This window comes from Oncorhynchus gorbuscha, unplaced genomic scaffold, assembly GCF_021184085.1.
Source record: "Oncorhynchus gorbuscha isolate QuinsamMale2020 ecotype Even-year unplaced genomic scaffold, OgorEven_v1.0 Un_scaffold_5058, whole genome shotgun sequence".
NCBI lineage: Eukaryota > Metazoa > Chordata > Actinopteri > Salmoniformes > Salmonidae > Oncorhynchus > Oncorhynchus gorbuscha.
The window spans coordinates 1-12,777 of record NW_025748947.1 but is presented as its reverse complement, the minus strand read 5'-3'; the positions used below and the strand labels follow the sequence as shown (position 1 = coordinate 12,777).

General features: G+C 40.9%; 1 protein-coding gene across 1 annotated transcript; it reads left to right on the top strand.

Annotated features, from left to right (window-relative positions):
* The first annotated feature begins 914 nt into the window (after window positions 1–914).
* LOC124028933 lies at window positions 915–7,983 on the top strand. The gene is made up of 3 exons (XM_046340829.1): window positions 915–971; window positions 6,843–7,058; window positions 7,373–7,983. The coding sequence occupies exons 2-3, from the start codon at window positions 6,848–6,850 to the stop codon at window positions 7,774–7,776; spliced, it is 615 nt and encodes a 204-aa protein (XP_046196785.1). The 5' UTR covers window positions 915–971; window positions 6,843–6,847; the 3' UTR covers window positions 7,777–7,983.
* Window positions 7,984–12,777: the final 4,794 nt, after the last annotated feature.

The following is a 12,777-nucleotide window of genomic DNA, read 5'->3' as shown; positions in this document are numbered from 1 at the left end:
GCCCAATTTTTCAGTTTTTGATTTGTTAAAAAAGTTTTGTTAATTTGTTAATAAATTTTGTTCCACTTCATAATTGTGTCCCACTTGTTGTTGATTCTTCATAAAAAAATACAGTTTTATATCTTTATGTTTGAAGCCTGAAATGTGGCAAAAGGTCGCAAAGTTCAAGGGGGCCGAATACTTTCGCAAGGCACTGTACATGTGGAAAAGACGGCCATCGTCAATATGGATTTTTAACACCATAACAACCGCACTGCCCCTTGAACTTATAAAATAGTGAACTTTACACCTCTGGTTTCCTATCCCAGATTATTATTTTTTTTTAACCTTTATTTTACTAGGCAAGTCAGTAAAGAACAAATTCTTATTTTCAAAGACAGCCTAGGAACAGCGGGTTAACTGCCTGTTCAAGGGCAGAACGACAGATTTGTACTTTGTCAGCTCGGGGATTTGAACTTGCAACCTTTCAGTTACTAGTCCAACACTCTAACCACTAGGCTACCCTGCCACCCCTGGCATTCCCAATGTATGCCAGATGTGTGGCAAAGCCTTCAGCCAGAGCTCCAACCTCATCACAGCCATCAGCACAGTGGCACCTACCACTGACCCCGCTGCCTCTTCGGCTTCCAACACAAACAGGAGAACGAACCACTGCACAAACACTGTCAGTGATTTACCTGTAAGGGTGTAGTTAAAGATATGGCCCTTTGAGATCTAATACGTTTTAGCACTTGACAAATATATTGCTCTTGTGACGCCCACGTAGCTTCTCTGGAACTGAGTCATCCTCTTCAGTTCTTTGGAATGTAAACATTTACCTGGAATGGATTGGGCTGAGAATTCCCCACCCTCCCTCTCTCTGTCAGCGTTACCCTATAAAAGCAGAGCCATCTCTCCACTCTGCACTAGAACACCTGATTACTACAATCTTCAAGCGCGCCACCGCACCCAGGAAGAACACACAGACACAGGTAAATACATCATTTAAAATACACGCTTTAGGTTTAGGTTTAAAAATCACGATTGTTTTTATATCGTGCAATTCTACACTGTTTCTTCACAGGAGGAATCCATATTTATGAACAGAACACAACTATTTGTTCATAGGTTCTGACACAAATGAAATTGAACTCCAGTCCTTAAATGAAAATATATATATATTTTTAGAACACAAGGACATAAAACAATATGTGCAAATTTATCTAGGCCTATATGCCAACAGTTCGCAAAAACAATGTCTAATTCATTAGAACCATTACAGATAAATCCTAATTGCTAAATTGACCCATATATATTCAGTCAATAAAAAGTGCCATTTGAAACCATAATCTGAAAATATTATATTATATATTATATCATGGAGCAGGCGCTTAACTGTAGAAGACTAGGGCTGTAGGTTGGTGGCACCTTAATTGGGGAGGACGGGCTGGTGGTAACAACTGAAGCGGAATCAGTGGAATGGTATCAAATACATCTAATACATGAGTTCCAGGTGTTTGATGCCATTCCATTTGTGCCGTTCCCTCCACTTTTATAAGCGTTCTCCCCTCAGCAAGATACTCAGAAATAGGGGACGCTGTCAGTCTTGTATCAATATGATACCGAGTAATATGATCTCAGTATCTAGAGCAGCCTCCACTGCAGTGGCATAGCCTTGTTTTGTTAATCTGATCATTTGTTAGATTTGTCTTATTTTTGGATGCTACGTCTCTTAATTAATCAAATATCTACAAATATATGTTTTAGTGTAATGATGTTATTGCCTATGTTAGGTTGCTTTTCAACACTGAGTGGGAAGACCCATGTATGCATTTCTAAGTTATATTCTTCATGAATGAATGGGTAGCCTATTCATTTAAATGATCAAAAATGGCTGTAAATATCCGAGTGGACATTTCAATAATGAACGACGTTACACACCAGGATTTTATAGTCCTTTGTTCCTTGCACAAGTCAGATATATCAAGAAAAAAATAGATATATCATAGAAAATATTTCCAAATAAAAAGTTGGCAGTGTGAAGACATGCGCATCTCCTGCCTGGAACAGTTACTCTGAAATAGTGATCATTTGAAACAGGCTCATTTGGCAGAGTTGAATAACAACTTTTTTCAGTGTTACAAACCAAAATCTGTCTTATTTTCAATACACAGACGTCCGATTTAGTTGAATCTGCCTGTTCATTGGAATTTGCTAAATGGACAGAAACCCAGCCTAAAACCCCAAACAGCAAGCAATGCAGGTGTTGAAGCACGTTGGCTAGGAAAAACTCCCTAGAAAGGCCAAAATCTAGGAAGAAACCTAGATAGGAACCAGGCTATGAGGGGTGGCCAGCCCTCTTCTGGCTGTGCCGGGTGGAGATTATAACAGAACATGGCCAAGATGTTCAAATGTTCATAAATGACCAGCATGGTCAAATAATAGGTCTGGGACAGGTAGCACGTCCTGTGAACAGGTCAGGATTCCATAGCTGCAGGCAGAATAGTTGAAACTGGAGTAGCATCACGGCCAGGTGGACTGGGGACAGCAAAGAGTCATCATGCCAGGTAGTCCTGAGGGCTCAGGTCCTCCGAGAGAGAGAAAGAAAGAGAGAATTAGAGAGAGCATACTTAAATTTACACAGGACACCGGATAAGACAGGAGAAGTACTCCAGATATAACAAACTGACACATTTCTTTACTTCAATCAACCAGTACATTTATAATTTGTGATAAAACTGTCTTAATTTGGCAAGGGATATAGCTTGTGTATCCCGTCAGTTAGATACGTTTTTAAAGGCATGAATTTCTGGAGGCATAATGGGAGGTTGCTTGTGTGCATACTCAGGACGTACATGTAGAGGGAGCGGTAGAACGCAATTAAGTGAGTGAGACATGGAGGGGAAAGGGAATTTAGGGAGAAGATCTGAGTGATGCTTACTTGTATGAGCGGCATACATATTTGGTGCAACGAGGGTAGAATTTGTATATTTGGTCGATATTACTTAACCAGCAAAGCAGAGCTTCGGCGCACACAACTCAAATGATATGCAAAATGATATGCAACAACACATTGGACATGAAACAACAATACAAATGTAACAGCACAACAAAGTAGATAAACATTTTTTTCAGTTGCCTTTTCATTTTAAACAGCGAATAATGCTTTCGTCACTAGTTACCGCATTCACAAAGTGATAAACCCTGCCTATTTCAACAATTTCTCTTCTTAAAATCTGATTTTAAACCTTACCTAACCCCAACCCCAACCCTAACCTTAACCACACTGCTAACCTTATGCCTAACCCTTACCTTAATTTTTGTTTTCATGAAAATGTACAAAATGGCCAATTTTAGCTTTGTGGTTGTGGTAGCTAGTGGAGAAATGTTGTAACTGCAGTGAACCAAAACAGTTGCGCACCGGAGGGAAACAAAATCATTAATCTTGAGGCAACGGGGAAGGGGGTGTAAGATGCACTCTGTTAATTATTATGTCATATATAAAACGGACATGTCTATTTTCATACAGACTAGCTGGAAACATTACTAATCATTGAAAATGACAAATTACCCAATGGGACACATGATCATTTTCTGGTAAGAAGGTGGTGATGCAACTGCTTCGCTAGCTCCATTTCTGAGGCGCGTGTAGTGACTTACTTGAGCAAGGATGACTACGGGGCCTTACAGATATGTTGTGTGTATGGGGTACAAGAGGTACATGTTGTGTGTATGGGGTACATGAGGCGCACGTTGTGTCTATGGGGTACACGAGGCGTATGTTGTGTGTATGGGGTACATGAGGTGCATGTTGTGTGTATGGGGTACATGAGGCGCATGTTGTGTGTATGGGGTACATGAGGTGCATGTTGTGTGTATGGGGTACATGAGGTGCATGTTGTGTGTATGGGGTACGAGGCGCATGTTGTGTGTATGGGGTACATGAGGCGCATGTTGTGTGTATGGGGTACATGAGGCGCATGTTGTGTGTATGGGGTACATGAGGTGCATGCTGTGTGTATGGGGTACACGAGGCACATGTTGTGTGTATGGGATACATGAGGCGCATGTTGTGTGTATGGGGTACATGAGGCGCATGTTGTGTGTATGGGGTACACAAGACGCATTTTGTGTGTATGGGGTACATGAGGTGCATGTTGTGTGTATGGGGTACATGAGGTGCATGCTGTGTGTATGGGGTACACGAGGCACATGTTGTGTGTATGGGGTACATGAGGTGCATGTTGTGTGTATGGGGTACATGAGGTGCATGTTGTGTGTATGGGGTACATGAGGCGCATGTTGTGTGTATAAAGGTACATGGGCGCATGTTGTGTGTATGGGGTACATGAGGCGCATGTTGTGTGTATGGGGTACATGAGGCGCATGTTGTGTGTATGGGGTACATGAGGTGCATGTTGTGTGTATTGGGTACATGAGGTGCATGTTGTGTGTATGGGGTACGAGGCGCATGTTGTGTGTATGGGGTACATGAGGCGCATGTTGTGTGTATGGGGTACATGAGGCGCATGTTGTGTGTATGGGGTACATGAGGTGCATGTTGTGTGTATGGGGTACATGAGGTGCATGCTGTGTGTATGGGGTACACGAGGCACATGTTGTGTGTATGGGATACATGAGGCGCATGTTGTGTGTATGGGGTACATGAGGCGCATGTTGTGTGTATGGGGTACACAAGACGCATTTTGTGTGTATGGGGTACATGAGGTGCATGTTGTGTGTATGGGGTACATGAGGTGCATGCTGTGTGTATGGGGTACACGAGGCACATGTTGTGTGTATGGGGTACATGAGGTGCATGTTGTGTGTATGGGGTACATGAGGTGCATGTTGTGTGTATGGGGTACATGAGGCGCATGTTGTGTGTATGGGGTACATGAGGCGCATGTTGTGTGTATGGGGTACATGAGGCGCATGTTGTGTGTATGGGGTACATGAGGCGCATGTTGTGTGTATGGGGTACACAAGGCGCATTTTGTGTGTATGGGGTACATGAGGTGCATGTTGTGTGTATGGGGTACACAAGGCGCATTTTGTGTGTATGGGGTACATGAGGTGCATGTTGTGTGTATGGGGTACATGAGGTGCATGTTGTGTATATGGGGTACATGAGGTGCATTTTGTGTGTATGGGGTACATGAGGTGCATGTTGTGTGTATGGGGTACAGTACAGAGATGGGGTTGTTCTTCAAAAACGTATTGGACACAGAGTGAGTCAATGCAACTTATTTTTAGATGTTTTAAAAGTAAATGTTTTCCCCTGAACTAAGCTTGCCAAAACAAAGAGGTTGAACACTTATGTAACATTTGTCTAAGATGTTTCGTTTTTAAATGTTTTCAGTTTATTCTTTTTTTTTATCACTTTGACATAAGGTATTTTGTGTAGATCAGTCAAAATCCCTATTAAATCAGATTTGTTCCTGTTTGTAACACTGAAAAAAATGGGAAATAGTCAGAGGGGTGTGAATAATTATTATAGGCACTGTAATGAAACTGCACCTCAAGAGACTGTTGAAGCCACCATTTCTCAGAGTCCCACAACTACTGACTGGTTCTCAACCTAGTTTTATTTCATTGTAAAACAAATGTGTTGTTAGTTTTAATAATTGAATAGTGCCTTATTTTAGTTACTGTTAGAGTTGTTGAATTTACATGCATATCTCTTTTTATGTTGACGGAATACAAGATAGCTGGAAGGGAGGAGTTGTTACGTGTGATATAATGTGATACTGGTATATAGAATTTATCGTAGGCACTACTTTGTTGTTACTGTGGAACCTAGAGCATTGATACTAATTGAGTACTGCGCCTGCTCATGAATGTTCTGTGCTTGAATTTGAGTTTGATCGATAAACTAAAGTTAACCTTACCTCCGTTTCAAGTAGGATTATTACTGTTTGTGTAGTAGAAAGAACACAACACCTAATGCCAATCTATATAAAAAAACAGTAGCAGAGAACAATATGGTGAACTTAGCAAAGTAGGCATTTGTGATAAGTACTTTGGGTCTGCCAACTTCATGAACCTTCACCATTCTCAAATCAATTCTGATTGACACCAACCCGTGTCTCTTTTAAAAACATTAAATTGGCAGATGGAACCAAGACATCACAGAAGACATGCAATGCCACTTAGTGCAATGGTGACTAATAATGATAAATTGCACAGTGAAACTTTGCTTTTCGAGATCTGTGCTTTATGTGGACAGTTTGGATGAGGAAAATTATTTAATTTAGTCAGTGGTGTAAAGTACTTAAATAAAAATGCTTTACAGTACTACATAGGGCTTTTTTTGTGGTATCTGTACTCTACTATTTCTCTTATTTGTAAACTTTTACTTGACTACATTTCTAAAGAAAATCATGCACATTTTACTCCATACATTTTCACTGACACCCAAAAGTACTCGTTACATTTTGAATGCTTAGCAGGACAGGAAAATTGTCCAATTCATGCACTTGTGAAGAGAACATCCTACTGCCTCTGATCTGGTGTACTCACTAAACATATGCTTTCTTTGTAAATGTTGGAGTGTGCCCCTGTCTGTGTAAATGTTGGAGTGTGCCCCTGGCTATGTGTAAATGGAAATAAGAAAAGGTGCCATTTGGTTTACTTAATATAAGGAAATTGAAATGATTCATACTTTTACTTTGAATAAAAAAGTATGTTTAAAACCCAAATACTTTTAGACTTTTACTCAAGTAGTATTTTACTGGGTCACTTTTACTTGAGTCATTTTCTATTAAGGTATCTTTACTTTTACTCAAGTATGACACTTTTTCCACCACTGAATTGAATCAACTTAATCCTTAATTACCCTCTTTCTCTCCTCTCTATCGTAGCAGCAATGGGAGGGAATACTTCACATGATGCTGCTGCTTCACATGCTCACAGCAATAATGACAGCCATAATGACAGTCACAATGACAGCCATAATGACAACCGTGTTGACAAAAGCCAACACGTAACAGGCCAAAATATATCAGGCCAAAAAATAACAGGCAATATGACAGGAAATTTTTCCATTGGCGACCAGACCAACACCACCAGTCATTCCGGTATGTAACCCAATCCAACAGGAGGGAATCTATATATGAATGAATGAATAAATACATTCATATTTTATTGTTATGCCATGTGACCATTCCACATGGGATTATAACACACATTGATATTAGACATTTCAAAGCATAAAGTAATTACATGTCTATATACATACACATTTCACAGCTCGGTTCCAACCCCAGTGTAAAAATACATCAAAATAAACAATGGTTTATTGTTGCTCATAGCAGTGTTCTCAGCAAACTCCTAATTACCGACAACCACATGTATTGTAGTACTGTCCAATGACTCTCTCTCTTTCTCCTAGCTTCACCAAAAACTTCCCAAAAAACTGTCGTACCCAGCATCACCATTGCCAACGTTACAGGCGGCAAAGTGCGTCTCTACTACAAGTCAGAGGAGATGGCTCTCAGTGACCTCATCAAGGGAAGTCATCTCAGCAAGGGCGACTCCATTCTCATCCTGGATGGCACCGTTAAGAAGACCAACCTCCCTCAGAGCCTCTATGTCACTTGCTTCCAAGTAGAAAATGACAATACTCAATCATGTCCTGAGGAAGGCCCAATTTATGGTCTGGACAACCTCCTGGCAGAGTATAATGAGGGTCACCCCAAGTCCTACATCCTCACTGCTGACAAAGAGTTGAAGGTAGCTAAAACAGAAAAGATCTGGGTGGATGAGGACGGGGTGGATCACAACCCCAAAAAGTAACGCCACCAGGGAACCTCCTGTATCTTAACACCCTTTATTAATCACAGATTAAACTACATGCAAATTATTGATTTAAAAAAATAAAGAGAGCATGCATCACAGATAAGTGAAATAGTTTTTCAAGATACACTCTCAGTGTATGGTAGAAATCAGCAATGTAATCAATGTAGTTTTGTGACAAATAAATAAATGTTACCAAACTGAGAATGTTAGTATGTGTTCTGTAAGATGTTATCGTGTGTGTGTGTGTGCGTGCGTGCGTGCGTGCGTGCGTGCGCGCGTGATTACATTACATGATTGGGGTTGCCACCAGATATCCTACATACTGATACTAATTTTAACAAAGGTCAACAACACAATATTGTAATCAATGTTGTAATCATTATTTCAAGCATACAGTGTGATGGTACAAGACACTTACAGGGAGCACAAATATATATAGCGGAGTAAAAGCCTGCATATTTCCTCATTACCTTGGATTTGAAGATCATGTGAACTAGAATGTTAGATACAGTGCATTCGGAAAGGGTTCAGAACCCTTGACTTTATCCACATTTTGTTACGTTACAGCCTTCTTCTAAAATGGATTAAATACTTTTTTCTACACACAATACCCCATAATGACAAAGCAAAAACATTTTTGCAAATGTACATTTATTAAAAACATAATATATTTACATATGAATTCAGATCCTTTGCTATGAAACTAAAAATTGAGCTCAGGTGCATCCTGTTTCCATTAATCATCCTTGATATGTTTCTACTACATGATTGGAGTCCACCTGTGGTAACTTCAATTGGTTGGACATGATCTGTAAAGGCACACACCTGTCTATATAAGGTCCCACAGTTGACAGTGCATGTCAGAGCAAAGACCAAGCCATGAGGACAAAGGAATTGTCCATAGAGCTCCAAGACAGGATTGTGTCAAGTCCTAAATCTGGGGAAGAGTACCAAACCATTTATGCAGCATTGAAGGTTCCCAAGAATACAGTGGCCTCCATCATTCTTAAATGGAAGAAGTTTGGAACCTTCAAGACTCTTCCTAGAGCTGGCCACCTGGCCACCTGGCCAAACTGAGCAATCTGGGAAGAAGGGCCTTAGTCAAGGAGGTGACCAAGAACCTGATGGTCACTCTGACAGAGCTCCAGAGTTCCTTTTTTTGGAGATGGGAGAACCTTCCAGAAGGGCAACCATCTCTGCAGCACTCCACAATTATGCCTTTATGGTAGAGTGACCAGACAGAAGCCACTCATCACTAAAAGGCAACTAAAGGACTCTCAGACCATGAGAAACAAGATTCTCTGGACTGATGAAACCAATAATTAACTCTTTGGCTGAAAGCCAAGCATCACGTCTTGAGGAAACCTGGCACCATCCCTGCGGTGAAGCAAGGTGGTGGCAGCATTATGCTGTGGGGATGTTTTTCAGAGGTTGAGACAGGGAGACTAGTCAGGATTGAGGGAAAGATGAACGGAGCAAAGTACAGAGAGATCCTTGATGGAAACCTGCTCCAGAGCACGGAGGACCTCAGACTGGGTCGAAGGTTCACCTTCCAACAGGAGAACGACCACACAGCCCGGACAAAGCAGGAGTGGCTTCGGGACAAGTATGAATGTCCTTGAGTGGCCCAGACAGAGCCCAAAAATCCCAGAACCACACGGGGGGACCTAGTGAATGACCTGCGGAGAGCTGGGACCAAAGTAACAAAGCCTACCATCAGTAACACACTACGCCACCAGGGACTCAAATCCTGTACAGTACATGTCCAGGCCCGTCTGAAGTTTACTAGAGAGCATTTGGATGACAAAGAATGCTGAGTTGCAGCCAAAGAACACCATACCTACTGTGAAGCATGGGGGTGGAAACATCATGCTTTGGGGCTGTTTTTCTGCAAAGGGACCAGGACGACTGATCCGTGTAAAGGAAAGAATGAATGGGGCCATGTATCGTGAGATTTTGAGTGAAAACCTCCTTCCATCAGCAAGGGCATTGAAGATGAAACGTGGCTGGGTCTTTCAGCATGACAATGATCCCAAACACACCGCCCGGGCAACGAAGGAGTGGCCTCGTAAGAAGCATTTCAAGGTCCCGCAGTGGCCTAGCCAGTCTCCAGATCTCAACCCCATAGAAAATCTTTGGAGGGAGTTGAAAGAAAATGTTGCCCAGCAACAGCCCCAAAACATCACTGCTCTAGAGGAGATCTGAACTCCACAATGGCCAAGACCAAAGAGCTGTCAAAGGACACCAGAAACAAAATTGTAGACCTGCACCAGGCTGGGAAGACTGAATCTGCAATAGGTAAGCAGCTTGTTTTGAAGAAATCAACTGTGGGAGCAATTATTAGGAAATGGAAGACATACAAGACCACTGATAATCTCCCTCAATCTGGGGCTCCACGCAAGATCTCACCCCGTGGGGTCAGAATGATCACAAGAACGGTGAGCAAAAATCCCAGAACCACACGGGGGGACCTAGTGAATGACCTGCTGAGAGCTGTGACCAAAGTAACAAAGCCTACCATCAGTAACACTAATCCGGCAGTGCCAGACGTGTCCCCCTGCTTAAGCCAGTACATATCCAGGCCCATCTGAAGTTTGCTAGAGAGAATTTGGATGATCGAGAAGAAGATTGGGAGAATGTCATATGGTCAGATGAAACCAAAATATAACTTTTTGGTAAAAACTCAACTCGTTGTGTTTGGAGGACAAAATGCTCTGTTCTTGGTCACCTCCCTGACCAAGGCCCCTCTCCACCGATTGCTGTTGGACTCTAGGAAGAGTCTTTGTGGTTCAAACTTCTTCCATTTAAGAATGATGGAGGCCACTGTGTTTTTGTGTACCTTCAATGCTGCAGGCCATTTTTGGTACCTTTCCCAAGATCTGTGAACACAATTTCATTTACCACAATCAAGTTGTAGAAACATCAAGGATGATCAACAGAAACAGGATGCACCTGAGCTCAATTTCACGTCTCATTGCAAAGGGTCTGAATATTTGTGTAAATAAGGTATATCTGTTTTGTATAATAAATACATGAGCAAAAATGTCTAAAAACCTCTTTTCGCTTTGTCAGTATGGGGTATTGTGTGTAGATTGATGAGAACTTGTATCTATTTAATCAATTTTAGAAATAAGGCTGTAATGTAACAAAATGTGGAAAAGGGAAGGGGTCTGAATTCACTGTAAAAGATATACAAGGAACATGAGCATCTCCACCAATGGGAAACTTAGCTATGAAGGAAAATGAATATCTAATCACATAATTTGATGATTCCATTTGTGATTTTGATTCCATAGTCTAAATAAAAAATATAATTGGAGTTACTCAATTTTAATGAAGGGAAATTACATTGTGAGCAAAATGATGAATCATATTGCTTCAGGAAATTATTTTAAAGCAGCAATCAGCAGAAGAAACAATAAAAATGTGGTCTCACCACCCCTGCTTTGGTAAAAAGCTGAGGGATGGGGCTGGAGAAATGTAACCACTCAAATTAATAGACAGAGCTATAGATGCAAGAACTGACCATCCATGATATCAAAATGATAGTTTTACCTATGTTTTGAAGCTATATAGTGTTTGTTTAAATGTTGTTTGTTTACAAACATTGGAGATAAACAATACTATATTTTGGATCATGATGGGGTACGACAGTTGAACTAAGCTCTTGAGGTACATATGATTCATTTACAAGTCCTAAAATGTATGTTGCAACTGCTGATTGCCCCTTTAAAGGGTTAATGACCTTAGATTTGAGCATCTGAGATCTCCATTCAAGAACATCTTTAATGAAATGTGTCATTGGTGTTAACGTCATTGGTGTTAACGTCATTGGTGTTAACGTCATTGGTGTTAACGTCATTGGTGTTAACGTCATTGGTGTTACTACTTCTACTGGTGGCACAATATTATCATAATGGTAAAAAATATTTAAAGTAATTCAAATCTACCACATTACTTGATATAGAAAAGGAAGATGTTCTGAAATACATTTAAATAAATAAAACAACTAGAAAAATGTATTTCATTCTCCCCAAAATGCCATTCCCAAATGCCACTGCAATTCAAGAATGCCCCAATTGATTAAATATGGGATATTGTGTGTTATGTATTATCAAAAGGTCTGTTAATCAAGGTTTTGGATGCCATTCATAAACTATATTCAAGAAACACACCACAGTATAACCTATATGTGTCATGGATGAATAGGAGTGGAAGGTAGGAATCAGGTGAACACAAAATAATCCCGCACGAACAAGAGCGGGCCTCACAAGCTTAAATAGGCGAGCAAATCAAGAAAACACAAATAGCAACAGGTGCAACTAATAAGACTAAACTAACAGAAAAGGAAAAAGGGATCGGTGGCGGCTAGTAGGCCGGTGACGACGGCTACCGAGCACCGCCCGAACAGGCAGGGGAGCCAACTTTGGTGGGAGTCGTGACAATATGTAGCTATATGTCTTATACAGTACAGTATACAGTATGATTGCCATGTTCTCATGTGTCAGAGGAGCGTACGTTGGGCTATAATGTGAATAGGAAAGTGTTCAAGCCCCCCCACCCTGTCCACTCACCTGCTTATTCACTCTGACATGCGGCCCGATCTCTGTCAAATCTGACATGATAAAAACACACCATAATTCACACAGGTGAATCCATGAACACGCTATTTTTGTTTATTTTATTTCACCTTTATTTAACCAGGTAGGCTAGTTGAGAACAAGTTCTCATTTGCAACTGCGACCTGGCCAAGATAAAGCATAGCAATTTGACACATACAACAACACAGAGTTACACATGGAATAAACAAAACATACAGTCAATAATACAGTAGAACAAAAGAAAACAAAAAGTGTCTATACACAGTGAGTGCAAATGAGGTAAGATAATGGAGGTAAGGCAATAAATAGGCCTTGGTGGCGAAGTAATTACAATATAGCAATTAAACACTGGAATGGTAGATGTGCAGAAGATGAATGTGCAAATAGAGATACTGGG

Coding starts and splice junctions, on each gene's coding strand:
- LOC124028933 (XM_046340829.1), top strand. CDS start 6,848: ATGGGAGGGAATACTTCACATGATGCTGCTGCTTCACATGCTCACAGC. Junction 7,059..7,372: donor CAACACCACCAGTCATTCCG/GTATGTAACCCA, acceptor TCTTTCTCCTAG/CTTCACCAAAAACTTCCCAA.